Source organism: Leucoraja erinacea, chromosome 9, assembly GCF_028641065.1.
Source record: "Leucoraja erinacea ecotype New England chromosome 9, Leri_hhj_1, whole genome shotgun sequence".
Taxonomy (NCBI): domain Eukaryota; kingdom Metazoa; phylum Chordata; class Chondrichthyes; order Rajiformes; family Rajidae; genus Leucoraja; species Leucoraja erinaceus.
In genome coordinates, this window is record NC_073385.1 from 16809280 (window position 1) to 16835688 (window position 26409).

Sequence of the window (26409 nt, forward strand, 5' to 3'; positions counted from 1 at the left end):
AGCGGGTGAGGCAGCATCTATGGAGCGAAGGAATGGGTGACGTTTCAGGTCGAGACCCATCTGCCAGGTTAAACTGATCTCCTCTGCCTGCACGTGATGCACACCGCTCCATTCCCTGCGTATCCTTGTATCTACGCAAAAGTCTCTTGAACACCGCTATCGTATATCTGCCTCCACCACCACCCCTGGCAGCACGTTCCAGGCACCCACCACCCTCTGCATAAAAAAAAGACTTGCCCCGCACATCGCCTTTCAACTTTGCCCCTCGCACCATAAATCTGCGCCCTCACGAAATGTGACATTTCTTCTCCACGGATGCTGCCTGACCCGCCGAGTTCCTCCAGCGCTTAGCTTTTGCCTCGCATCGCCAGCCCCTGCAGTCCCTTGTGTCTCCGTCTCTCTCTGATGTCACGGTTTATTTAATTTCAATAATCTGCAGAACAAAACCGAGATTAAATTTCAATATTCACCTTGCCATTAACGATGCCTCGGATGCTAGTAAGTCACGGATTTGATTTCAATTTTAATTTAAGCTCCATACGAACAAAATAAATTGCTGGAAACTAAGAATTATATAATAGTGGCTTTAAGGCCCACCGAGGTTGCGGAATCTGTCTGGTATATTAAACTGTGCTGCTATATCAGTATGACTAGCCAACTACCCAGTTTAAAAACCTCCAGTGTTATCAGTCCAATTTAATAAATTGAACATTGACTTCTCCAATTTCAGGTAGTCCTTGCTTTCTCCCTTCTTCCCCTCCCCTTCCCAGCTCTCCCACAGCCCACTGTCTCCGCCTCTTCTTTTCTTCTTCCCCCCCCCCCCCCCACCCCCACATCAGTCTGAAGAAGGGTCTCCACCCGAAACGTCACCTATTCCTTTGCTCCATAGATGCTGCCTCACGCGCTGAGTTTCTCCAGCATTTTTGTCTACCTTCAGTCTGAAGCAGGGTCTCGATCCAAAACGTCACCCATTCCTCCTCTCCAGAGATGCTGCCTGACCCCCTGAGTTACTCCACCATTTTGTGTCCAGCAGCGGAAGGACCCTAGACCGTGGTCCTCCCCCACCGAGCCTTGGCATTGGCACTCGATGTCAGTCTCTGAATGTGTCCCTGGGAACAGTCTGTAAATCAAATTTCGTTGTTCTGTTTCGGTGGCATATGTCAATTAAACACTCTTCCCTCTTGACTCTTCTTCCCCCCTCCCCCAGGTGCTGAGCAACTGCAATTCATCCGTGCCGAACCAGGAATTGTGGCCCCTCATTGGCCAGTTCTCCAGCATCGGCTCCCTGGGAGGCGATGAAACAAAATGGCTGTGCTCGGAGTTTAAGGAGAGCCTTGCGACACTAGGCCCAAATCAGAGACAGTTCGTCAGCCTAAAGCCGGCTCCTCTTCATTTGGTGGGTATATTCTTCAAAGCACCACGAGAAGGGCTTCGACCTTTTAGTTTCGTTTAGTTCAGAGTTACAGCATGGAAACAGGCCCTTCGGCCCACCGAGTCCACGTCGACCAATGATCACCTGCTCACTAGATTCATGTTATCCCGCTTTCGCATCAACTCCCTACGCACTATGGAGCAATTTACAGAATCCAATTCACCTACAAACCCGCACGTCACGCCGAACAAGCATGAAGAAGGCTCCTGACCCGAAACGTCACCTATCCACGTTCTCCAGAGATGCTGCCTGATCCGTAGAGTTACTCCAGCACTTTGTGTCTATCTTTGGTATAAACCAGCATCTGCGGTTCAATTTTATTACATATATTCCCCGTTCACACTAGTTCTATGTTATCCCAGTTTCCAATCCACTCCCTACATAATCGGGGCAATTTACAGAAGCCAATTAACCTACAAACCCGCACGTCTTTGGAGTGCGAGAGGGAACTGGAGCACCCGGAGAAAACCCACGCGGTCACACAGAGGACGTGCAAGCTCCGTAAACCGACAGCACCTGAGGTCAGGATCGAACTCTGGTCTCCGGCGCTGTGAGGCAGCAGCTCTACCGCTGTGCTGCTGTGCCGCACTCCTTTCCCACAGAGCCTTGCCGTTGTTTGTACTGAACTTCAGGGCGTCCCTCAGCACGCACTCCTGCAATCTGGAGCGGGCCAGTCGGCAACTTTCCCTGACGGACATCTCGCTCTGCTCGGAGACCAACGAGGTATCGGGCAGACCAAAGAGCGTCTTTCACCGAGTTGATCATAAGGTCATAAGTGATAGGAGCAGAGTTTGGCCATTCGGCCCATCAAGTCTACTCCGCCATTCAATTGTGGCTGATCTATCTCTCCCTCCTAATCCTGCCTTCTCCCCATAGCCTCTGACACCCGCACTAATCATGAATCTATTTATCTCTGCCTTAAAAATATCCACTGACTTGGCCTCCACAGGCATATAATTCTACAGCTTCACCATTGTTGATGGTTCCAGTTGCCTCTGGTGATAGTTTCTCCTTATTTACTTTCTGAATGCGTCACTGAACACCTTTATAGGGTGAAGAGTTCCACCTTCCTTGTCTGGGTGAAGAGTTGCCGAATAGCGTGGTGCCTTATCTTGCCTCTCCCCCATAACTCCATTGTGAGTAGAACTGAGCTGGAGTTTTAACATGGGTATGACTTGTGCAGATTCACACTGAAATGCACACAAAGTGCTGGATCAACTCAGCAGGTCAGCCAGCATCTCTGGAGAACATGGCTGGTGGACACCAAATACTAGAGTAACTCAGCGGGGCAGGCATCATCTCTGGAGAGAAGGAATGGGTGATGTTTCGGTTCAAGACCCTTCTTCAGACTTGGGAGTCAGTCTGAAGAAGGGTATTGACCCGAAACGTCACCCATTCCTTCTCTCCAGAGATGCTGCCTGTCCCCCTGATTTGCTCCAGCATTTTGTGTCCATCTTTGGTTTTAAACCAGCATCTGCAGTTCCTTCCTACACAGTTCCTAAACATGGAAAGGCAGCCTTTCAGGCCAGGACTTTTCTTCAGATATTAATGAAGTATCTACATGAATATGTGGCACAGTAGGCTTTGGTCAAAGTAGATTCAGATTCAGATTACTGGAGTATGGCATTAATATTGTAAGTCATTGGACAGTTGGCATGGACATGGTGGGCCAGTGGGCCTGTTTCTATGCTCTATATTCAGACTATGACTTCTCTCACCTTCATCTCCTAATGGCGATGGAACCATTTGGGACCTGCCGTGTTTATTTTGGAACTAAAACACAATTTTTTTTCTGCTTCAAGTTTGATTTTAATTGGGGCACTGAACAAAGTCCTGTAGAATCTCAGCGGGTCAGGCAGCATCTGTGGAGGGAATGGACAGGCGACGTTCAGAGTCGGGACCCTTCTTCAGAATGGCCTACAGCAGGCAGTGAAGAAAGCAAATGGCATGTTGCCCTTCATAACAAGAGGAGTTTAGTATAGGAGTAAAGAGGTCCTTCTGCAGGTGTACAGGGCCCTAGTGAGACCACACCTGGAGTATTGTGTGCAGTTTTGGTCCCCTAATTTGAGGGAATACATTCTTGCTATTGAGGGAGTGCAGTGTAGGGTCACCAAGTTAATTCCTGGGATGGTGGGACTGTCATATGCTGAGAGAATGGAGCGACTGGGCTTGTATACTCTGGAGTTTAGAAGGATGAGAGGGGATTTTATTGAAACATATAAGATTATTCTGGGTTTGGACACGCTAGAGGCAGGAAACATGTTCCCGATGTTGGCGGAGTCCAGAACCAGAGGCCACAGTTTAAGAATAATTATTTTAATTGGAAATTTGTTGTGTAGGTTTATCCGACAGTCGAGAACGTCAGAACAAGTTTGGAAGGATATCCAGGTAAGATCTTGCATCAACTTTCACATGCATATTATCAACATATTATGTTCTTTGCGTATGTGCATGAGCTTGCATTGTGTAATGAGGAAGGATTAGTTAGAGATCTTGTTGTGCAAGGCCCCTTGGGCAACAGTGACCATAATATGGTGCAATTCTGCATTAAGATGGAGAGTGACACGGTTAATTCAGAGACGAGGGTCCTGAACTTAAAGAAAGGAGACTTTGATGGTATGAGACGGGAATTGGCTAGGATAGACTGGCAAATGATACTTAATGGGTTGACGGTAGCGATGCAATGGCAAAAATTTAAAGATCGCATGGATGAACTGCAGCAATTGTTTAGCGTAAAAATAAAACGGGGAAGACGGCTCAACCGTGGCTAACGAGGGAAATTAGGGATAGTGTTAAATCCAAGAAAGAGGCATATAAATTGGCCAGAGGAAGCAGCACACTGGAGGACTGGGAGAAATTTAGAATGTTACAGAGGAGGACAAAGGGGTTAATTAGGAGGGGAAAATAGAGCATGAAAGAAAGCTTGCGGGGAATATCAAAACTGACTGTAAAAGCTTCTTTAGTTACGTGAAGAGGAAAATATTAGTGAAGACAAATGTAGGTCCCTTACAATCAGAAACAGGTGAATTTATAATGGGAAACAAGGAAATGGCAAACCAAACAAGTACTTTGGTTCTGTCTTCACTAAGGAAGACAAACAATTTCCCAGAAATACTAGGGAACCGAGGATCTAGTGGGAGGGAGGAACTGAAGGGAATCCACATTAGTTAGGAAATGGTGTTAAGTGGACTGTTGGGACTGGAGCCAGATAAATCCTCAGGGCCTGTGGTCTGCATCCCAGGGTACTCAATGAGATGGCTCTAGAAATCGTGGATGCATTGGTGATCATTTTCCAATGTTCTATAGACTCTGGATCAGTTCCTGTGGACTGGAGGGTAGCCAATGTAACCCCACAGAGAAAATGGGGAATTATAGACCAGTTAGCCTGACATTGGTAGTGGGGAAGATGCCGGAGTCGATTATTAAAGATGTTATTAGCAGCGCATTTGGAAAGCAGTGACAGGATCAGTCAAAGTCAGCATGGATTTATGAAGGGGATATCATGCTTGACTAGTCTTCTCTAATTTTTTGAGGATGTAACAAGTAGAATGGATAAGGGAGAGCCAGTTGATGTGGTGTATCTGGACTTTCAAAAAGCCTTTGACAATGTCCCAAACAAGAGATTAGTGTGCAAAATTAGAGCACATGGTATTAGTGGTAAGGTATTGACGTGGATAGACAACGGGTTGGCAGACAGTAAGCAAAGTGGGAATTAACGGGTCCTTTTCAGAATGGCAGTCAGGACCAGTGGGGGTGCTACAGGCACCTACACACACAAGGGACAAATTATAATTACACCAAGCCAATATATATTAAGGAATTAAAGAACAAAGGAATTAAATGTGACATCTCCAAGTTTGCAGATGACACAAAACTGGTTGGCAGTGTGAGCTGCGAGGAGGATGCAATGAGGCTGCCGGGTGACTTGGATAGGTTGGGTGAGTGGGCAGATGCATGGCAGATGCAGTATAATGTGGATAAATGTGAAGTCATCCACTTTGGTGGCAAGAACAAGAAGGCAGATTATTATCTGAATGGTGTCAGATTTGTAAAAGGGGAGGTGCAATGAGACCTGGGTGTCCTTGTACACCAGTCACTGAAAGTAAGCATGCAGGGACAGTAGGCAGTGAAGAAAGCAAATGGCATGTTGGCCTTCATAGCGAGAGAATTTGAGTTTAGGAGCAAGAACGTCCTACTGCAGTAGTACAGGGCCCTGGTGAGACCACACTTGGAGCATTGTGTGCAGTTTTGGCCTCCTAATTTGAAGGACATTCTTGCTATTGAGGGAGTGCAGCATAGGTTCGCAAGGTTAATTCCCGGGATGGCGGGACTGACATATGATGAAAGAATGGATCGACTGGGCTTATATTCACTGGAATTTAGAAGGATGAGGGGGCTCTTGTAGAAACATATAACATTCTTAAGGGATTGGACAGGCTAGATGCAGTTAAAATGTTCCCAAAGTTGGGGGAGTCCAGAACCCGGGGGCACAGTTTAAGAATAAGGGGTAGGCCATTTAGGACTGAGATGAGGAAAAACCTTTTTCACCCAGAGAGTTGTGAATCTGTGAAATTCTCTGCCACAGAAAGCAGTGGAGGCCAATTCACTGAATGTTTTCAAGAGAGAGTTGGATTTAGCTCTTAGGGCTAAAGGAATCAAGGGATATGGGGAAAAAGCGGGAACGGGTTACTAATTTTGGATGATCAGCCGTGATCATATTGAATGGCGGGCGGTACTGGCTCGAAGGGCCAAATGGCCTATTCCTGCACCTATTTTCTATGTTTATATGTGCTTATGTATTTAGTTTAGAGATACTGTGCAGAAACAGGCCCTTCGGCCCACCGAGTCCGTGCTGACCAGTGATTCCAGCACACTAGGGACAATTTATAGTTATACCAAGCCAATTAACTGCAAACCCGTACGTCTTTGGAGTGTGGCATGAAACTGGAGAAAACCCACGCTGGTCACGGGGAGAACGCACGAACTCCATACAGCACCCGTAGCCAGGATCGAACCCGTGTCTCTGGCGCTGTGAGGCAGCAACTCTACCGCTGCGCCACCGTGACCCCTTCAGTTCTTGGAAAATACCTTATATGCAAACAATTTTGAGGCGTAGAAAAGAACTGCAGCTATTGGTTTAAATCGAAGGTAGACACAAAATGCTGGAGAAACTCAGCGGGACAGGCAGCATCTCTAGGGAGAATCAGTCTCTCGACCCGAAACGTCACCCATTCCTTATCTTCAGAGATGCTGCCTGTCCCGCCGAGTTACTCCAGCAATTTTGTGTCTACCAACAATTTTAAGGCGATGTATTTGTAACTGCGCCTCAATGTGTGAAGGGTGATCACTGCTAATGGAGGTTATTTCCTTCACCAGGTGGAGGTTCTCTTCCCTACGCCATTGACACAGCCCAGAAACAGCCCTGGCTGCCCACATTCATGAAGTAAGTGATACCTAACCTCCCAGGTCTGTGTTAAATGATCCTCACAACATTGATAGTGTTGGAAGGAACTGCAGATGCTGGTTTAAATCCAAGATAGATATAAAAAACTCAGCAGGACAGGCAGCATCTCTGGAGAGGTGGAATGGAGAGGAGAAGCCAGCATCTGCAGTTCCTTCGTATACCCATTCCTTCTCTCCAGAGAGGCTGCCTGTCCCGCTGAGTTACTCCAGCATTTTGTGTCTATCTTCCCTCTAAACCTCGCCTATCCATTTACCTTTTAAACGTCACCATGATATCTCTCTCCACAGGCAGCCCGTTCAATGCACCCCACTGCCTTCCGAATGGAAAAAGTTGTCCCTCAGGTTCCTATTAAATCGTTCCCCTCTCACCTTAAACCCTGTCCTCTGTTTATCGATTCCCCAACTCTGGGTGGAAAAAGACTGTGCATTCATCCTTTCTATTCCCCTGTGGCACCCCCAGGTGGTTCGGCCACTTATTGGGCGAACCCTCGGCCCTTGGATTGGCAGGGTCACGTGACTAGGTTTGGCGGGAAGAAGTCGTCACGTGGCCTAGGGGTATGCCCTGTTTTATTTATTTATATGTAGATATAGATAGAGAACTTGGGATAACCCTCCCCAGTCGAGTGTGAACTGTTCTTTGTTCAACTCAATAAAGATCACTTTGTTTAACAACACGTGCCTTGCTATGCTGGTGACCCCGACGATGCAAAACGGTTATTTTGGAATTGAAACATGGAAGCAGCCGACGCTGAACCTGGGGTTGCCGGCGTTCCGGTGCAGCAAAATGCTGTCGCTCTTAAGCTGCCCGTGTTCTGGACATCGCAGCCTCAAGTGTGGTTTCAGCAGGCCGAGGCCCAGTTCCACATTCGCCGCATCACGGCTGATGAAGAGGTTGTTGAGGCAGGGACTATCCCAACGTTTAAGAAACAGTTAGACAGGTACATGGATAAGACAGGTTTGGAGGGATATGGACCAAATGCAGGCACGTGTTGGCCGGTGTGGCGGAGTTGGACCGAAGGGCCTGTTTCCACACTGTATCACTCTATTACTATGATATCGCTCCTCTGAGTATCTTGGATGTACTGCCATGTCAAAGTTACCTGATCAATACAGGTTGTGTGTGATCAATGCAAGAGTCCTCAGTCTGAAGAAGGGTCTCGACCCGAAACGTCACCCATTCCTTCCATCCAGAGATGCTACCTGTCCTGCTGAGTCACTTCAGCTTTTTATGTCTATCTTCGGTGTAAACCAGCGTCTGCAGTTCCTTCCTACCCACCAGTCAAGAGTCCTCCCCACTGGTCTTTTCTCTGTGCCCTCCAATGGTTTTGATTGAAAATACGGCGTGGAAACAGGCCCTTCAGCCCATCGAGTCCATGCCGACCATCGATCACCAGTTCATACTATTTCTACGTTGTCCCACTTTCTCATCCACTCCCTACACACTAGAGGTCAATTCACAGTGGGCCAATTAACCAACAAACTTGCGCGTCTTTGGGACGTGGGAGGAAACCGGAGCACCCGCAGGAAACCCACACTAGTCACTGGGATCACGGACAAACTCCACACACACAGACAGCACCCGAGGTCGGGATCGAACCCGGGTCTCTGGTGTTGTGAGGTAGCGGCTCTACCCGCTGTGCCACCGTGTCGCGAGTGATTAATGAGTTTCTTTATGGGACACTGGGGCTGTGGTCAGTCTGTCGACCTGCGATGTAGGGGCCGCCGAGCGATCAAACAGGGACCCCCGGGTGTCAGGGGTTAGGAAGGCAGGAGACGGGGGTTGAGAGGGAGAGATAGATCAGCCATGATTGAATGATGGAGTAGACTTGATGGGTCAAATCGCCTAATTCTACTCCAATCACTTATGACCTTCTGACCTTTGACATTTCTACCCTGGGAAAAGGTTCTGAATGTCTACCCCAAAGATCCTATAGCGAGCAAGATGGATCACTCGACGAAAAAGACGTAGTACGGTCATGGGCAGATTCATGGGTCATTTTCGGCCCCATTTCCGTAACCGGCTTCCGTCTCCGCACCAAAGATCCCGTAGCGGAGCAAAGATACTAGTGCGGAGACGGAAGCCGGTTACGGAAACATCCTCGTATAAATCAAAAGTTCTTTGGTAAAAATCTTCTCCTCATTTTCAGAATTATAATTTATTAACACAAACTGTTCCCCCGCAACGTTGATTACACTGCGTCGGGTCGGGTCGGGTTACTGAAATGGATGAAAAAAAGGCCCACGTTCCGCTCCATTGCGTACTACACGTCAGCCCATTGCATTTAGAAGGAGTGGTCTATCTTGTTCCGCTATAGGATCTTTGGTCTACCCTATCTGTGCTTCTCATCATTTTTATAAACTTCTATTAGGTCTCCCCTCAACCTCCGACACTCCAGAGGGAGCAATCCAAGTTTGTCCATTCTCTAGGCAGCACTCGTCTCAGTGGATTGTCACCTTGTCGTGGCGGAGAAGCTTGTGTGGAGAAGCCTGAGGTCCTGAGAGCGATGCCGTCTGGAGCTATGCTCCTGGTAGGGCCACCCATGGCGGTAAGGTCGAGAGGGAGGTCTCGGACAAAGAGCAATCCAACCAAGACCTCAACGGTGGAACAGGCAGAGAACGATGGCTGACTTTAGTGGAGCTTCACAACGGCTGGGAGGGCGGATGAAGGCTGCAGCAGAAAAGGGTCTCCAGTTGTCTTGGACTCCATGCCACTGGATCCTGACCCAGATCTGTCAAGGACAGATAGGCGGCGCGGCTCTGGCCAGCAGCGGCCTCTGCAGTCTGTCCGCGTTTTTATTATTTTCTGTCTGTGTTTTAATGTAGTTTTTGCTATTTTTTGTTGGGGTGTGTGTGTGGGGGGGTGGGGGGTGGGGTGGTGGGAGGGGGGGGGAACTTTTTAAATCTCTCCCTGCACTGGAGACCCGACCCTTTCTCGTCGGGTTTCCGTTGTCGTTGAGGCCGCAACGAGGAGCGGCCTCCAACAGGAAGAAGCTGGGGACTCAGGTGCTACTCACCGTCGCCGTCGCGGGGCTGGCCGAGTCCGGAGCGGTTGGAGCGGTGGAGGAGCGCTGCTGCTGCTGCCGCTGCTGCTGCTGCTGCTGCTGAGTCGGAGGCTGCTGCTGAGTCGGAGGCTGCTGCTGCGGGTCTGCGGACAGCGGCGCCGGGAGCCCGCGGATCCCTGGAGAGAGACCGCTTTTCGGGGCTCCTGCAACGGCGAATTCTCCCGCCCGAGTTGCGGGGTCGAAGAGCTCCTGGAGCGGGGCCTAACACCATTGCCCCGCGCGGCTGGAACGGCCGCGGGACTTTACGAGCGCACACCGGGGGCTCCAACATCAAGACCCGGTGTGCGACCTCGCACCACCCGGCGTGGCTTCAATGGCCGCGGGACAATCGCCATCGCCAGCCGGGGGCTTTGACTTTGACTCTGACATCGGGGGGGAGAGAGTGCAGTGGAGAGATAAGTTTTTTTTGGCCTTCCATCACAGCTATGTGATGGATGTTTATGTAAAATGTAATTATGTTGTGTCTGGGTCTATTTGTGTGTAATGTATGGCTGCAGAAACGGCATTTCGTTTGGACCTCTAGGGGTCCAAATGACAATTAAATTGACTCTTGACTCTTGACTCTTGACCATGGGGTGGCTGTCTGTGCACCAGCCTCCCCCACATTAAACAAAGTCATGCACAGGCATCCTCCATGTAGGGAATAGCACCCTGGAGAGACACCCATGGTCAGCCATGACCGAAGGGGGCCTAAGGATTCTGCACCCTCTTCATAACTTTGTCAGCGTACTTTATGTGGCAACCATTTGCATACCTTCGGTATACAAGCAAAGAATTTTACAATGACTTATTCTGCTCCTGTCACTTATGATGTGTGGGGGGGGGGGGGGGGGGGGGGGTGGGATGGGGTGCTGCCGAGGACAAAGAGGGTCCATTGGGAACCTGTTGAAGACTCTGTAACCCTGTCGGCATCCTATACCTGGCGTCTCTTTGCATACTTTGTGTAAGGTATGCAAAACTTAGAACGTCACTGACATGTCACATGTGATAATAAAATATTCATCAATGGTTTGTGTGTTTTGAGAGGCAAACGTTGACCTTTGACCTGCCTGCATGCTTTTCCTCAGCCGCTGGTCGGCGGAGGTCACAGGTCGAAGCCAGGCCCTGCCCCACATCAAGACGTACATGAGGGCTTCGCCAGATTTCGGAGAGCTCGCGTGGTTTCTCGTCACCAGGTGAGAGTTCAGACTACCTCAGGCCAAGACGTGGGAAATAGAATGAATACAGAAGGGATCTTGAGCCAAACACAAGGTGCTGGAGGAACTCGGCATCTGTAGAGGGAATGGACAGGTAACGTTTCAGGTCGGGATCATAAAGTCATACAACACGGAAAGAGGCCCTTCAGCCCAACTAGCCCGTGCCAACAAAGATGCTCCATCTACCCTGATCCCACCTGCCTGACAGGTCGGGTCAAGGTCATACAGCAATAAAACAGGCCCTTCAGCCCAACTGATAATTCCGGTATTTATATCCCTTAGTCCGTTCAGTGGAAACACCGACTGGAATACTTTAAATCATCCTTTATTTCACCATCGTGACCAGGTGAGAAACATGTGCTCAAACAAAGGAATTAGCATATATATATGGTTGATACCCCAACCATGGACTGTTTACCCTCCTACCATCCGGGAGGCGCTACAGGTCTCTCCGTTGCCGAACCAGCAGGTCGAGGAACAGCTTCTTTCCGGCGGCTGTCACTCTACTAAACAACGTACCTCGGTGACTGCCAATCACCCCCCCCGGACACTTATTATTTATTTTTTATTCAAATCGTTTGCTATGTCGCTCTTCAAGGGAGATGCTAAATGCATTTCGTTGTCTCTGTACTGTACACTGACAATGACAATTAAAATTGAATCTGAATCTGAATCTGAATCTGATACAGTGAGAGGTAACTTACAACGGGTGGTGATTCTAGACCAATAACTACAGTATTACATGGTTATACAGGTGGGGACAATCTTTCTATCCAATTACAATCATACACAGCATAATAAATCTGTAGATTGGTTATTGCATGCGAACCAATCAGAGTAGTGTAGCATCATTAACTCCACCTTACTGCACACTTTATATTAACACCCATTTCCTACATTACGTAGTCATGTTAGCGGTAGTAATGAACTAACAACCTACTGTACCGCCCTACTATATCTTATGATTAAAGATGAATTAAACTCCAGACCTGTGTCTGTCAAGTCGTTTACATGGTGTCGGAAAGCGTGAAGTAAACCGCTGCGCCCGTATATCGGGTTTTATTCGTTTGATCTTTATTACCATGGCTCACTCGTGCCGCAAGCCAGCTCGGCTCATCTTCAACTCGGACATTGGAGAACGATGGAGATTGATTACGAACACTATATCAACATCGTCCATCGAAATGATCCAGATGAGGTCAAGGCTTTGCTCTTGCTAAACCTGGCGGGACCCGAGGCTCTGATTCGCGCGCAAACCTTCGACTTTGCGCAAGCCGTACTTGACGGTAACGGCCAGGTAATAGTACCAGCTGAGACTGTGCGTAACCACAATGTACTGCTGTGTAAATTCCGTGAACTATGTGACCTGCCTTCTAACGGCATCCTGGAAAGAGCTAAGTTCTTCTCGCGACAACAGCTTTCTGATGAACCTGTTGAACGTTTTATTTGCGACTTAAAATACATGGCTCAGCGATGCCGCTTTGGTGAAATAACGAATGAGTTAATACGTGACAAACTTGTTAGTGGTATGTCCGATCAAAAGCTCAAAACATAACTACTCCGTAATGCTGACCTAACTCTCGAACAAGCTGCCGCACGTTGGAGGTTGTGGCCCCACTGAGCAACCAGTTCGACTCGGAAAAAGAGTATAAACCAGACGGGCTTCACTAAACGAGCCACGCCGACAACTAACAGAGGATTTAGGAATGAACCGCCGCAAAGGTGTCCTAACTAACTACTTCCACAACAAAGGTCGGTTATTCTGTCCAGCAAACGGCAAGCCATGCAACTACTGCAAGAAAATGAACCACTTTGCCGTTTGCTGCAGGTCATTTTTGGGAACCGCAATTCCAGTTTGGCGTCTAATCTACACCTGCTGCAACAAGACCAAACATTCTTGGACTCTCAAGAACAGCTCGACGCTGCCCACGAGGATGATCCAATTAGCTCATATGAAGAGTCTACTGTTCACACCCTCCTCCGCACAGCTGGTAAGCTTTTGGATCACTCTGTTACCATGCTAATTAATAACAAGCCTGTGAAGGCCAAATTGGATACCGGGTGCGCGTGAATGTAATGTCCCTGAATGTCTACAACAAGATGAGAAATAATGAGACCTTCACTAGAGACGACTCGACCTTGCATGCCTATGGGGGGGGGGGAGGTGCTGCACCCCCTATGGAAGAACTAGCTTCAAGTGTGTATTGGAAAATGTCACAAAAATCTGACTTTCTACGTCCTAAAATCAAACTTCGAATTCACGCATACCAGGACCTGGGGTTGGTCTCTTTCGATCGCTCTGTTCACAAGCTACATATATCTGAGGACCCAATTAAAAACTGCCCAGATCTGTTCGACGATAAACTGGGCAAGCTGCCTGTGACTTACAAAATCGCCATTGACCCCACCGTTGACCCAGCCATCCGTGCCCCTCATCGCGTGCCACATGCCACGCGTGACAGAATCCAGACTGAACGTAAAAATATGGTGTCCATGGGTGTATTGGCTGAAATCAGTGAACCTACAGACTGGGACTCCACCATGGTCATCACGACAAAGAAAGATAAAGATGAGCTCCGAGTGTACATCAAGCCATCAAGCGCCCACACTATCTGATGATAACTAATAAGGACGTCGCGGCCCAAATCGGTCGCGCAATAGTGTTCTCCGTGCTAGAAGCAAAAAGCTTGTTCTGGCAGATTCAAATTTCTCAGAATGCCATTTGGTATCAATTCGGCTAGCGACGTTTTTCAGAGAACCATGGAACAACTGTTCGCAGGCTTCCCATGCGCTATCATTGTCGATGACATCCTGGTGTATGGCAAGGACCTAGCGGAGCATGACTCAAATCTAAAGCAGATTCTGGACAGGGCACGTGAGATTAACCTGAAGTTCAACCCCAAGAAATGCAAGTTCCGCGTTCCAGAGGTCACCTATGTCGGACACGTATTCACCTGCAATGGACTGAAGCCAGACCCTAATAGGCCTTTCTCACGGGGCGACTTGACGCAAGATGTAACCAGAGTGAAGTGGTCGTGGTCTAGCACGATATCACACGATATAACGGGGGGGTAGATAAAGAGTTCCCACGGTACTCGGCATTTCTGTTATTTGTGCGAGTGACTTGTCCGTCTCCCGAGCTTTCCCGTTAAATCTTGAATGAACATTGTGAACTGTCAAGTGTAATAAAATCATCACGTGGCACAAATGATGTCACTTTTTTTTTCACACACTATAAATATCCTCCCTTGGTTGAATTGGCTCATTTGGAGACATGCCTATACTAAGTAGTTTCGAGTACAGGATGGTGGTTTTTTTCATTGACGCGCTGTATGCAGCAGCCCACTATGTGCATCGAGGACGCTTGCGTGAAGGCAGAAGGGTGAGATTAATTAAAAAGAGGAATTAAGAGGTAGCCGACCACAGGAACACTACTGCATGTTAGCAGAAATGCATAGCAAATAAGCTGACTTTCTAGTGTTGTCCTCTGAAAAGTGCTTCCTATAAGATGTTCGTCCGCAAAACCTGCCATTTAGCACATTGCATTGTCCCTTTTAATGCCTGAGTTTGGGCTTGTTGCGGAGGTTAATTAATATAATGTGTTTAAAATAATCTAGCATGCCTCATTTGTTGATTTTCGGGTTTGCGAGGCCCTTTTGTAGACAAATGTTTGGTGTGATGCACCTTCTCTCAATATGTGCAAGTCGTCTTTTTATATTGTCAAATAGGAATAAAGACTTTGTCTCACATTTACCGTGCTGATTGGCTTATTTTATTTTCTACCGAGAGGTGAAACTTTCAAACGTTTAAATTGCTCAACAATTGATGGACCTGAACACTCAAAAATGAAAATAAATGAAAATGTGATTATATCACCTCCCTTCAACTAGTTTGTGTTTCAGCATGAGAGGGATTATAACATTAGAGACATTCATCTTGTAGTATTGTATTGTATTGTATATCTTTATTGTCATTTCCTGAGTATTCGCATACCCAGAGGAAACAAAAAAACGTTGCTCAACCAGTGTCCATTCAGTGTGCATTAAAAAATAAATAGAAATAAAAAACACATGTATCATGAACAAATTTAACACTCTACTAAACATTCAACAGGCGTTCCGATCGGCAGCGGCACAGCAGTGGCTCTGCTGCAGTGTGTCCAGGTTGGCGGTTTGTGCGCGATACTTGGCAGGGGGCAAAGTCCATTTAGCAGTCTTATAGCCTGCGGGAAGAAGCTGAGGAGCATCCTGCTGGTTTTGCAGCTAATGCTCCTGTACCTCTTCCCAGATGGCAGGATGGAGAAAATGTCATGCGATGGGTGGTAGGGGTCTTTGATGATGGAGATGGCTCTGCTGATACATCTCTTCCTGTATATGTCCAGCAGGAAGGGGAGTGGAGCACCAATAATCCTGCTGGCGGTCTTCACAATCCTGTCTAGTTGGTGCCGTTCGTACGCCTTGCAGCTCCCGAACCAGGAAGTGATGCCATAGGTCAATGTGCTCTCGACAGTCCCCGTATAAAAAGTCCGTAGGTGTGTAGTGGGGAGACCTGCTTTACGTAGTCTTCGGAGAGGGTGTAGTCGTTGCTGGGCTCTCTTGACCAGTGCTGTGGTGTTGGCCGTGGACGTCAGGTCATCAGACAGATGTAGTCCTAGGATGTGTTAATGAAGAATTGCAGACATCAAGCTGATAGTAAAAAATATCTTTATTTAACAATGAGGTAAACAAGCACTGACAATCAAACTGCTGAGGTAAAAGCTTTATCACACTTCAGGCTATCATAAAATGTGGAGCCACCAACAGAAACAAAGTAATGCCCAAGAGGAAAAGACACACATATTAACATACAGACATTTATAAAGGACTCTAGATGTCACACCAAATGTTGAGTGGCCAACAACTAAAATAAACTAAAACTCAAACGGTTACTTAAACACCACATAAATAATTCTCAACGTCCGAGGGTTAACTGGAGTCACTGAAGTCAGCGAAACAATCTGCCCCTTCTTGAAATGGTGTTTGTGCACGGCCCTCTCCGTAAACAAAAGGCAAAGGTGAATTTCTAGCAGGCTGCTGCTCTGTAAACATCAGTGGTGATGGTGAGTGTCTCTAGAAGGAAATTAAGAAGTACATGTGAAAATTTTCTCACGGACCATAAAATTGCGGGACCTTTCATTAAAGTCCCTTTTAAACATTTGAGTTCTTTTCTTGAATCTCATTAAGATAACTCATGAATAAGTTGTTGTCCATATGCGGATGCAAATCTTTATTTTTTAAATTCAATCCCACAAAACACAATTGTTTACCTGTTCAGCACGGAATGGTGTATGTGCTCCCATTGCACGCGGCAATCCATATGTCCTATCTGTATACTGTATACAATGAGGTGGGACGTCCTCGATGGACACATGTTCCATTGGCGATATTGAGACCACCTTTTTTACTCACCTTCTGTCCCCTCTGTCCAGCTTCCGGGTTTACCGTTCGCAGGAGTTCCCACAGTAACCGCAAGAGTTATTACGGATATTGCACGGATATCGCACTGACCACTACGTTCATAAAATGTTGCAATGCTCAACCACAAGTGTACAAGTCACTCTTGGAGAAATTCAAGCTTGCTTGCTTGAATTTTCTCCCGAGTCACCAAGTTACACGATTACCTGCCGTTAGCGCCACGGTGGTCCACGAATGCCGTACTGTTATCGCACGAGGTTCCCACGATGTTAAACTCTGGTTACCTCTTGCGTCAAGTCGCCCCATGAGAAAGGGGTTTAAGAAAACAGCAGCCATCAACGAAATGCCTGCCCCTGCCGACGTACACAGCCTTCAACGCTTTCTGGGTATGGTCAACTATCTGTGAAAGATTATACCCAATCTCGGTATAGTGTCACCTAGGAATAGACTGGGTGACAACCAAGAAAAGTTTGGTGACCACTGGAGAGACAGTTGACGGCACGGAAAGACGGCACTCGGGAAAGGCTGGGTTAGCACCCCAGTTTGTGTCTTTTGTGAGAAAGTTACCTAATAAAGCTACGGAAAGGCCTAATGAACCACCATGGCCTAAAAATCCATCGGGCGAGAATGAAATGTTCGGAGAAGGAGAAAGAGGTGCAGCGCGCAGGCCTTGAACCTGGGAGACGCAGGAGGAGCCCAGCCAGGACTCCCCCCCACAGAGCCCAGTCCCTCCATGCTCTAGAATCTCCCAACCCCTGCAGAGTAGTTATTAAGATGGATGATCCGTGGGCGGTTGCTGCTGGGACGCAAGTCGGGGCCTGATCAACCCCGGCTGGGTTGCCTGGGCGAGGGTGGCTGATGTTGTGAGACCCGAAACACCCGATGACCCCAGGTCACATCACTTTGAGGATGCGTCCCTGCGCATCTAGAAGATGTGTATTTTTCACATTACCTATCTGCATATCTCTCTAAACATTCCCTTCCCTTCAGTCAGAGGGAATTCATTGCCACAGATGGCCGTGGAGGCCAAAATCAGTGGATGTTTTTAAGGCAGAGACAGATAGATTCTTGATTAGTATGGGTATAGTTGCTACGGGGAGAAGACAGGAGAATGGGGTTGAGGGGGAAAGTTAGATCATCCATGATTGAATGGCGGAGTAGACACAATGGGCTGAATGGCCTAATTCTGCTCCTATCACTCATGAACTATCCACACACCTGTAATCCACGATCTTTCGTGTGTAAGAAAGAGCTGCAGATGCTGGTTAAAATCGAAGGTAGACACAAAATGCTGGCGTAACTCAGCGGGTGAGGCAGCATCTCAGGAGAGAAGGAATGGGCGACGTTTCAGGTTGAGACCCTTCTTCAGACAATTATCCTTCTACAGATAATGGTAGGCTGGAGGGTCTGTTTCTGTAGTGCATGACTATTAGTGGAGCTGATAAACCGTTCTAACTTCAGCTTACATTGTGAAAATTGATGGTGGTTGTGTGTTAAGGGCTATCTCTCTTCAATCAATGAGCACCTTAAAAGTCAGGAAGTCATGATGCAGTTGGTAGACTTCGGTTAGGCTGCATTTGTAGTATGGCACGCGGTTCTGGTCGCCCCATCATAGGAAGGGTGCGGAGTGAGTGCAGAAGAGCCTTATCAGAATGATGGTAGACACAAATGCTGGAGAAACTCAGCGAGTGCAGCAGCATCTATGGAGCGAAGGAAATAGGCAACGTTTCGGGCCAAAACCCTTCTTCAGACTGATGTAGGGTGGGGAGAAGAGAGAAAAAGGGAAGAGGAGGAGCCCGAGGGCTGAGGGAGAGCTGAGAAGGGGGGGAGACAGCAATGGCTACCGGAAATTGGAGAATTCAATGTTTATGCCGCTAGGGTGCAGACTGCCCAAGCGGAATATGAGGTGCTGCTCCTCCAATTTCTGGTGGTACTCACTCTGGCCATGGAGGAGGCCCAGGACAGAGAGGTCGGATTCGGAATGGGAGGGGGAGTTGAAGTGCTGAGCCACCGGGAGATCAGGTTGGTTAATGCAGACCGAGCGGAGGTGTTCGGCGAAATGATCGCCAAGCCTACGCTTGGTCTCACCGATGTAGATCAGCTGACATCTAGAGCAGCGGATGCAATAGATGAGGTTGGAGGAGACCAGAATGATACCTGGATTAGAGGCTATTTGTTAGAACGAGAGTTCAGTTCAGTTTAGTTTATTATCACGTGTACCGAGCTTTTGTTGCGTGCTATCCAGTCAGCGGAAAGAAAAAACATGATCACAATCGAGCCATTTACAGTGTACAGATGCATGATAAGGGAATAACGTCTAGTGCAAGATAAAGCCAGTAATGTCCGATTAAAGATAGTCCGAGGGTCACCAATGAGGTAGATAGTGGTTCAGCACTGCTCTCTGGTTGTGGTAGGATAGTTCAGTTGCCTGATAACAGCCAGGAAGGAACTGTCTGTTGGATTTTTTGCTCCAGAAAGCTGCAGGTTGCAGGAAGACCTGATAGAAATATATATATTGTGATAGGCGGGCGTGGTGTAGACAGGGTGGAGGGGAGGGGAGAGAGGCGGAGGGGGGGGGGAGGAACAGAGGGGGGGAGGGGGAGCGATCTCTAGCCATTGAAAGCATGTTCTGAGAGCAAATCTACCCTAATGTTCATTCTCTGGTGCTAATGTTGCTGGATCTGTGTCAGGGACGAGAGGAACAGTGCACAGTTGATCTTGGTGCCTGATGTATGATCCTGAAAGGGGGCTGCTCCTCCTTGCCCTCTGGCTGCACTTCCCACCCACCATACCCATCTCCGGACATCCTGTGCGTAAGCGTGTGGGCGGGGCCGAGGATGTCCTGGTCGGGTTGCTCCTGGGCCTGGCCAAGCTGGCAATCCGCGAGTCACGGCGCCAGGCGGAAGAGGGCTTTGCCCGAGCCGGCTGCCTGCCCCTTTTCCGGGGTTACATCCGTGCCCGGGTGGTGTTAGAGAGGGGCTACGCGCTGCCCATGGGCACCCTGGGGGATTTCCGGGACCACTGAGCACCGCGGGAGGTGGAATGCATCCTTGACAAGGGGTATAAAATAGTTGCATGTTCGGCACGGACTTGTAGGGCCGAGATGGCCTGTTTCCGTGCTCTAATTGTTATATGGTTTATCGTTTGTGGTGTACAATGGTGTTTTTTAATGTACTGTATATATAATTTTGATATTTGAATACATATTTTTGATTTAAAATGAAATATTTTTTTTAAATGTCTGACCCCGTGCCCGCGTTGCTGTTTATCTCGGGTTGTTAGCTTGGCGGCGATTTCTCCGCAACATTGAATATTCAGGAGGCTGAGGAGATTGCAGCCTCGTTGGTCACATGCAGACGAGCTGGGGCCTGGCCAAGCTGGCCAACCGCGAGTCACGGCGGACAAGGGCTCTGCCCGAGCTGGCTGCCCGTCTGCCTGCCCCTTTTTCCGGGGTCACGTCCGCACCCGGATGGCACTAGAAAAAGACCACGCTCTACCAACGGGCGCACTGGGGGATTTCCAAGACCGCTGGGCACCGCCGGGGGTGGAATGCATCCTCAGTAAGGATGGTGACATAGTTGTATAGTTGTTTATTCAGTATTTATGAATATTTGCTTTATTTTGCATTATGTTTGTTTGTATCTTTGTACAGGACATAGCATTATGGTAATTAATTGATTTAAATTATTTTTGGTAAAAGTAAACCAGACGAGCTGGACACTTGTGTGTGTGTGTGCGAGCGCGTGTGTGTGTCTGACTGCTCTTCCCGTTTTGTGTTTCAGCGCCAACTTGTCCAAGGCTGCCTGGGGAACGCTGGAGAAGAACGGCTTCCAGCTGATGATCCGCTCGTACGAACTGGGAGTTCTGTACCTGCCTGAGGCCTTTGTGAGTCCACTCACAGAAACACCCTCCCCTCATTCAAGCTGAGTTGAATGGATGTATTTGAGGCAGAGATAGATAGATTCTTCATTAGTGCGGGTGTCGGAGGTTATGGGGAGAAGGCAGGAGAACTGAGATTAGGAGGGAGAGATAGATCAGCCATGATTGAATGGCGGAGTATACTTGATGGGCCGAATGGCCTAATTCTGCTCCTACCACTTACGACCTTTTGAGTTTCAGTTTACTTTATAGTCACGTGTACCAAGGTACAGGGAAAAGCTATTGTTGCATGCTAACCAGTCGGCGGAAAGACTGTACGTGATTACAATCGAGCCATTTGCAGTGTAGGCAAGGTCTAAACCCCCCCCACCCACCCCCCCCCCCCGTTTCACTAGGGACGCAAGGAACTGCAGATGCTGGTTTACAAAAAAAAGACACAAAGTGCTGGAGTAACTCGGCGGGTCAGGCTACGTCTCTGAGGACCCAGTTTTCATGGGAGACATTAATCTACATATAGATTAGACTAACCAAATTAGTAACAGTGCTGACGAAGAGGATTTCCTGGCGCGTATACGGGGTGGGTTTCTAAACCAATATGTAGAGGAACCGAGTAGAGGGCAGGGCATCCCAGACAGAATATTGTGTAATGAGGAAGGATTAGTTACCAATCTTGTTTTGTAAAGTCCCTTGGGCACCAGTGACCATTGGTGGAATTCTGCATTAAGAGGGAGAGTGACACGGTTAATTCAGAGGCGAGGGTTCTGAACTTAAAGAAAGGTAACATGGTATGAGACGGGAATTGGCTAGGATAGACTGGTCTTCTTTCTTCTTAGGCCCCCTTTGGTCGTGGCTGACCATGGGTGTTTCCAGGGTGCTATTCCCTATATGGAGGACGCCTGTGCGTGACTTTGTTTAACTGGTGCACAGACAGCCACCCAGACAGATAGATCTGGGTCAGGATCCAGTGGCATGGAGTCCAAGACGACTGGAGACCCTTTTCTGCTGCAGCCTTTGTCAATTGACAATTGAGTTACCTCCTGATTTCGCCTTGTAGGAGGTGATTGCCACAGATGCCGAACATCCGTCTCATCCTCCAGCTTGGAGGAGAAGTCCCATTTAGCCTTTTTTGATGGCCTTACCAAGGTCGTATTTGGACCTCTTGTAGATGTCTGTATCTCCAGACCTGAATGCCCGGGATCTGGACTTCAGAAGAGTGCGGATCTCATGGTTCATCCAAGGCTTCTGGTTAGGAAAGACTCGGAAGGTTTTTGTAGGGATGCAGTCCTCTACACATATCCTTATGAAGTCTGCAACAACTGTGGCGTATTCGTTCAGGTCCGTTGTCGAGTCCTTGAACATTGCCCAGTCTACAGACGCTAAACAGTCCTGGAGTTGTACCTCTGTTTCAAAGTCAAAGTAGCCTTTATTGTCATTCAGACCCTTTGGTCTGAATGAAATTTCGTTGCCTTGCAGTCATACATATAATAAAAATGACAAAAACACACAATAAACACAAATGTAACATCCACCACAGTGAGTTCACCAGGCACCTCTTCACTGTGATGGAAGGCAAAAATCTTAAAGTCCTTGTCTCTTCCCTCCTTGTTCTCCCTCTGCACCGAGGCGATCCAGGCTTTTGATGTTGTGACCCCGCCGGGTCCGGATAAGTCAGTCCCGCGGCTGAATCCCAGCGCCGTGAACGGGCCGGTTCGAACTCCGCGGCCCGGTCCATTGCAGATAGAACCAATTTCCCAGAAATAATAGGGGACCGAGGATCTAGTGGGAGGGAGGAACTGAAGGGAATCCACATTAGTCAGAAAATGGTGTTGGGTAAACTGTTGGGACTGAAGGCAGATAAATCCCCAGGGCCTGCATCCCAGGGTACTCAAGGAGTTGCCCCTAGAAATCGTGGATGCATTGGTGATCATTTTCCAATGTTCTATAGACTCTGGATCAGTTCCTGTGGATTGGAGGGAAGCCAATGTAACTCCACTTTTTAAGAAAGGAGGGAGAGAGAAAACAGGGAATTAGAGACCAGTTAGCCTGACATCGGTAGTGGGGAAGATGCTGGAGTTGATTATTAAAGATGTTATAACAACGCATTTGGAAAGCAGTGACAGGATTGGTCAAAGTCAGCAAGGATTTATGAAGGGGAAATCATGCTTGACTAATCTTCTGGAATTGTTTGAGGATGTAACAAGTAGAATGGATAAGGGAGAGCCAGTTTATGTGGTGTATCTGGACTTTCAAAAAGCCTTTGACAAGGTCCCACACAAGAGATTAGTGTGCAAAATTAGAGCACATGGTATTGGGGGTAGGGTATTGACATTGATAGAGAACTGGTTGGCAGACAGGAAGCAAAGAGTAGGAATTAATGGGTCCTTTTTAGAATGGCCGGCAGGACCAGTGGGTACTCGGTGCTGGAACCCCAGTTATTTAACGATTTAGACAAAGGAATTAAATGTAACATCTCCAAGTTTGTGGATGACACAAAGCTGCGAGGAGGATGCTATGAGGCTGCAGGGTGACTTGGATGGGTTGAGTGAGTGGGCAGATGCAGTCTAATGTGGTTAAATGTGAGATTATCCACTTTGGTGGCAAGAACAAGAAGGCAGATTATTATCTGAATGGTGTCAGATTAGGAAAAGGGGGGGTGCAACGAGACCTGGGTGTCCTTGTACATCAGTCACTGAAAGTAAGTATGCAGGTACAGCAGGCAGTGAAGAAAGCTATTGGCACGTTGCCCTTCCTAGCGAGAGGATTTGAGTTTAGGAGCAAGGAGGCCCTACTGCAGTTGTACAGGGCCCTGGTGAGACCGCACCTGGAGTATTGTGTGCAGTTTTGGTCTCCTAATTTGAGGAAGGACATTCTTGATATTGAGGGAGTGCAGCGTAGGTTCACCAGGTTAATCCCCAGGATGGCGGGACTGACATATGATGAAAGAATGGGTCGACTGGGCTTATATTCACTGGAATTTAGAAGGATGTGTAAATATGGGAGGGGTCTACTTCAGTTATTTAGAGCATTGAGTCAAGAGTGTTTTATTGTTATTTGTCCTGAAATGGAACAGTGGAGCATTCACACAATGGGTGGTGGGTGTATGGAACAAGCTGCCAGAGGAGGTCGTTGCGGCAGGGACTATCCCAGCATTAAGTTTATTGGCCAAGTATTCACATACAAGGAATTTGCCTTGGTGCTCTGCCCACAAGTAACAACATGACATACAGTGACAGTTACGAATGACTCCGAAAACACTAAACATTAATAATAATAATAATAATAATAATAATAATAATAATAATAGAGCAACTACTCGTGGATAAAAACTGTTTTTATGTCTGGCTGTAGCAGTGTTGACAATCCGGAGTCGCCTTCCAGAGGGAAGTGATTCAAAGAGTTTGTGGCCAGGGTGAGAGGGGTCAGAGATGATCTTGCCCGCTCGCTTCCTGGCCCTTGCAGTGTACAGTTCATCAATGGAGGGAAGGTTGCAGCCAATAACCTTCTCTGCTGATCGGACGATTCACTGCAGCCTCCAGGTGTCGTGCTTGGTGGCTGAGCCAAACCAGACCATGATTCCTTCCTATTAATTCTTTCTATCTCTTGTTTTCACACCTAAACCCTACCATAATGTCTCCCCTCTCCCCTGATTCTCAGCCTGAACAAGGGTCTCGACCCGAAACGTCACACATTCCTTCTCTCCAGAGATGCTGCCTGTCCCCCTGAGTTACTCCAGCATTTTGTGTCTATCTCCAGCATTTACGAATCAGTTAAGCATGTACATGGAGGGATATGGACCAAACGTGGGCAGGTGAGACTAGTGTATCTGGGCTGTGTGGGCAAGATGGGCCGAAGGGCCGTGTTTCCACAGTGTATCACTCTACAACTCTGATACAATTCTTGCTCGCAGTAATCAGCACAACAGGTTTGTAAACATTGGTGAGATCACATCCTTAGGCAGCGGTTCTTAACCTGGGGGTCGTGACGGGCGGTGATTGTTGGTTGGTGCGGTGGGCTGATGGGCCCGTTTCCTTCATTTTATTGTGTCCTGTCTCTCTGCATCATCAGGGAATGGAATCTGGTCGCTTCCTGGTTCGGAGAGATCCATCGCTGGACTGCAAGCCCTCAGTGATGCCATTTCCTGTCCCTTACGACCTCCCACCTCAGCGCTATGGCAACCGAGGTAAGAGACAGGTCTGAAGAAGGGTCTCGGCCCGAAACGTCACCCATTCCTTCTCTCCAGAGATGCTGCCTGCCCCGCTGAGTTACTCCAGCTTTTTTGTGTCTATCTTTGGTTTAAATCAGCATCTGTAGTTTCTTCTTACACATAAGAGTCAGGCTTCATGGCCTACTGATCGGTACAGGAATAGACAATACACAATAGGTGCAGGAGTAGGCCATTCGGCCCTTCGAGCCAGCACCGCCGTTCAATGTGATCATGGCTGATCATCCCCAATCAGTACCCCGTTCCTGCCTTCTCTCCATATCCCCTGACTCCGCTATCTTTAACCCTATCTAGCTCTCTCTTGAAAGCATCCAGAGAACCTGCCTCCACCGCCCTCTGATGCAGAGAATTCCACAGACTCACAACCCTCTGTGAGAAAAAGTGTTTCCTCGTCTCCGTTCTAAATGGCTAAATGTCACCGGTGGTCCCGGCTTCCCGTGGTCCTGACACTGCTGAACCAGACAGGGCCCATCACCCTCACTGCAATCCAATCATTGCAGCAATCAGAGATAGACACAAAATGTTGGAGTAACTCAGCGGGCCGGGCAATGCTCACCTCATTCCCAGCAACCCATCCCATGGTCCCCCACTTCATACCATCCCATCCCATTCCTCCATCTTCCCAATTCTCTCAACCCACATCCCCGCTCCCTCCCTCACCCCATCCCGTTCTCACAGGCCCCATCCCCTTTCCCCACATTCACTCAACCCAGCTCATCACTACCATCCCCTCCCCATTCCCGCTGCTCGCACATCTCGATGTCTGAACATGTTCCCGATGTTGGGGTGAGTCCAGAACCAGGGGCCACAGTTTAAGAATAAGGGGTAAGCCATTTAGAACGGAGACGAGGAAACACTTTTTCACACAGAGAGTGGTGAGTCCGTGGATTTCTCTGCCTCAGAGGGCGGTGGAGGCCGGTTCTCTGGATACTTTCAAGAGAGAGCTAGATAGGGCTCTTAAAAATAGCGGAGTCGGGGGATATGAGGAGAAGGCAGGAACGGGGTACTGATTGGGGATGATCAGCCATGATCACATTAAATGGCGATGCTGGCACGAAGGGCCAAATGGCCTACTCCTGCACCTATTGTCTATTGTCTATTGTCTCACCTCATCCCACCCTCTCCCTGTTCCCTCGACAAATCACCCTGACCCCATCCCACTCAACCTCATTTTCTCCACTCTTTCGCACTGACCCATCCCACCCTTTCCCCCTCATTGCTTCAGGGCGGTCACGGTTGCGCAGCGGTAGAGTTGCTGCCTCACAGCGAATGCAGCGCCGGAAACCCGGGTTCGATGCCAACCACGGGCGCTGTCTGTACGGAGTTTGTACGTTCTCCCCATGACCTGCATGGGCTTTCTCCGAGATCTTCGGTTTCCTCCCACACTCCAAAGACGTGCAGATTTGTTGGTTGATTGGCATGTTATAAATATAAGAATTGTCCCTAGTGGGTGTAGGATAGTGTTAGTGTGCAGGGATCGCTGGCCGGCGCCGACCCGGTGGGCCGAAGGGCCTGTTTCCGCGCTGTGTCTCTAAACTCTAAACTAAACCCATCTCATTGCTCTCATCCCCTCTCCTCCCATCCCATCCACTTCCCAATCTCATTGGCCCCCACCCTACCTTCTTCCCCATTTTCCCAACCCATCTCACTGCTCCCTCAGATGGAACGCGCTGCCAGAGGTGGTGGTGGGGGCTGAAACAGT

At 48.4% G+C, this 26409-nt stretch overlaps 1 protein-coding gene across 1 annotated transcript in view; it reads left to right on the plus strand.

The window, feature by feature from the left end:
* Positions 1-26409, plus strand: part of tdp1 (tyrosyl-DNA phosphodiesterase 1) — a 54004-nt gene that overhangs the window by 24868 nt on the left and 2727 nt on the right. The window contains exons 10-15 of the mRNA XM_055640199.1: positions 1208-1396; positions 3772-3820; positions 6809-6875; positions 11025-11132; positions 20389-20491; positions 24551-24665. Of these exons, the coding sequence (XP_055496174.1) occupies positions 1208-1396; positions 3772-3820; positions 6809-6875; positions 11025-11132; positions 20389-20491; positions 24551-24665 (631 nt within the window). The remainder of the gene's footprint in view (positions 1-1207; positions 1397-3771; positions 3821-6808; positions 6876-11024; positions 11133-20388; positions 20492-24550; positions 24666-26409) is intronic.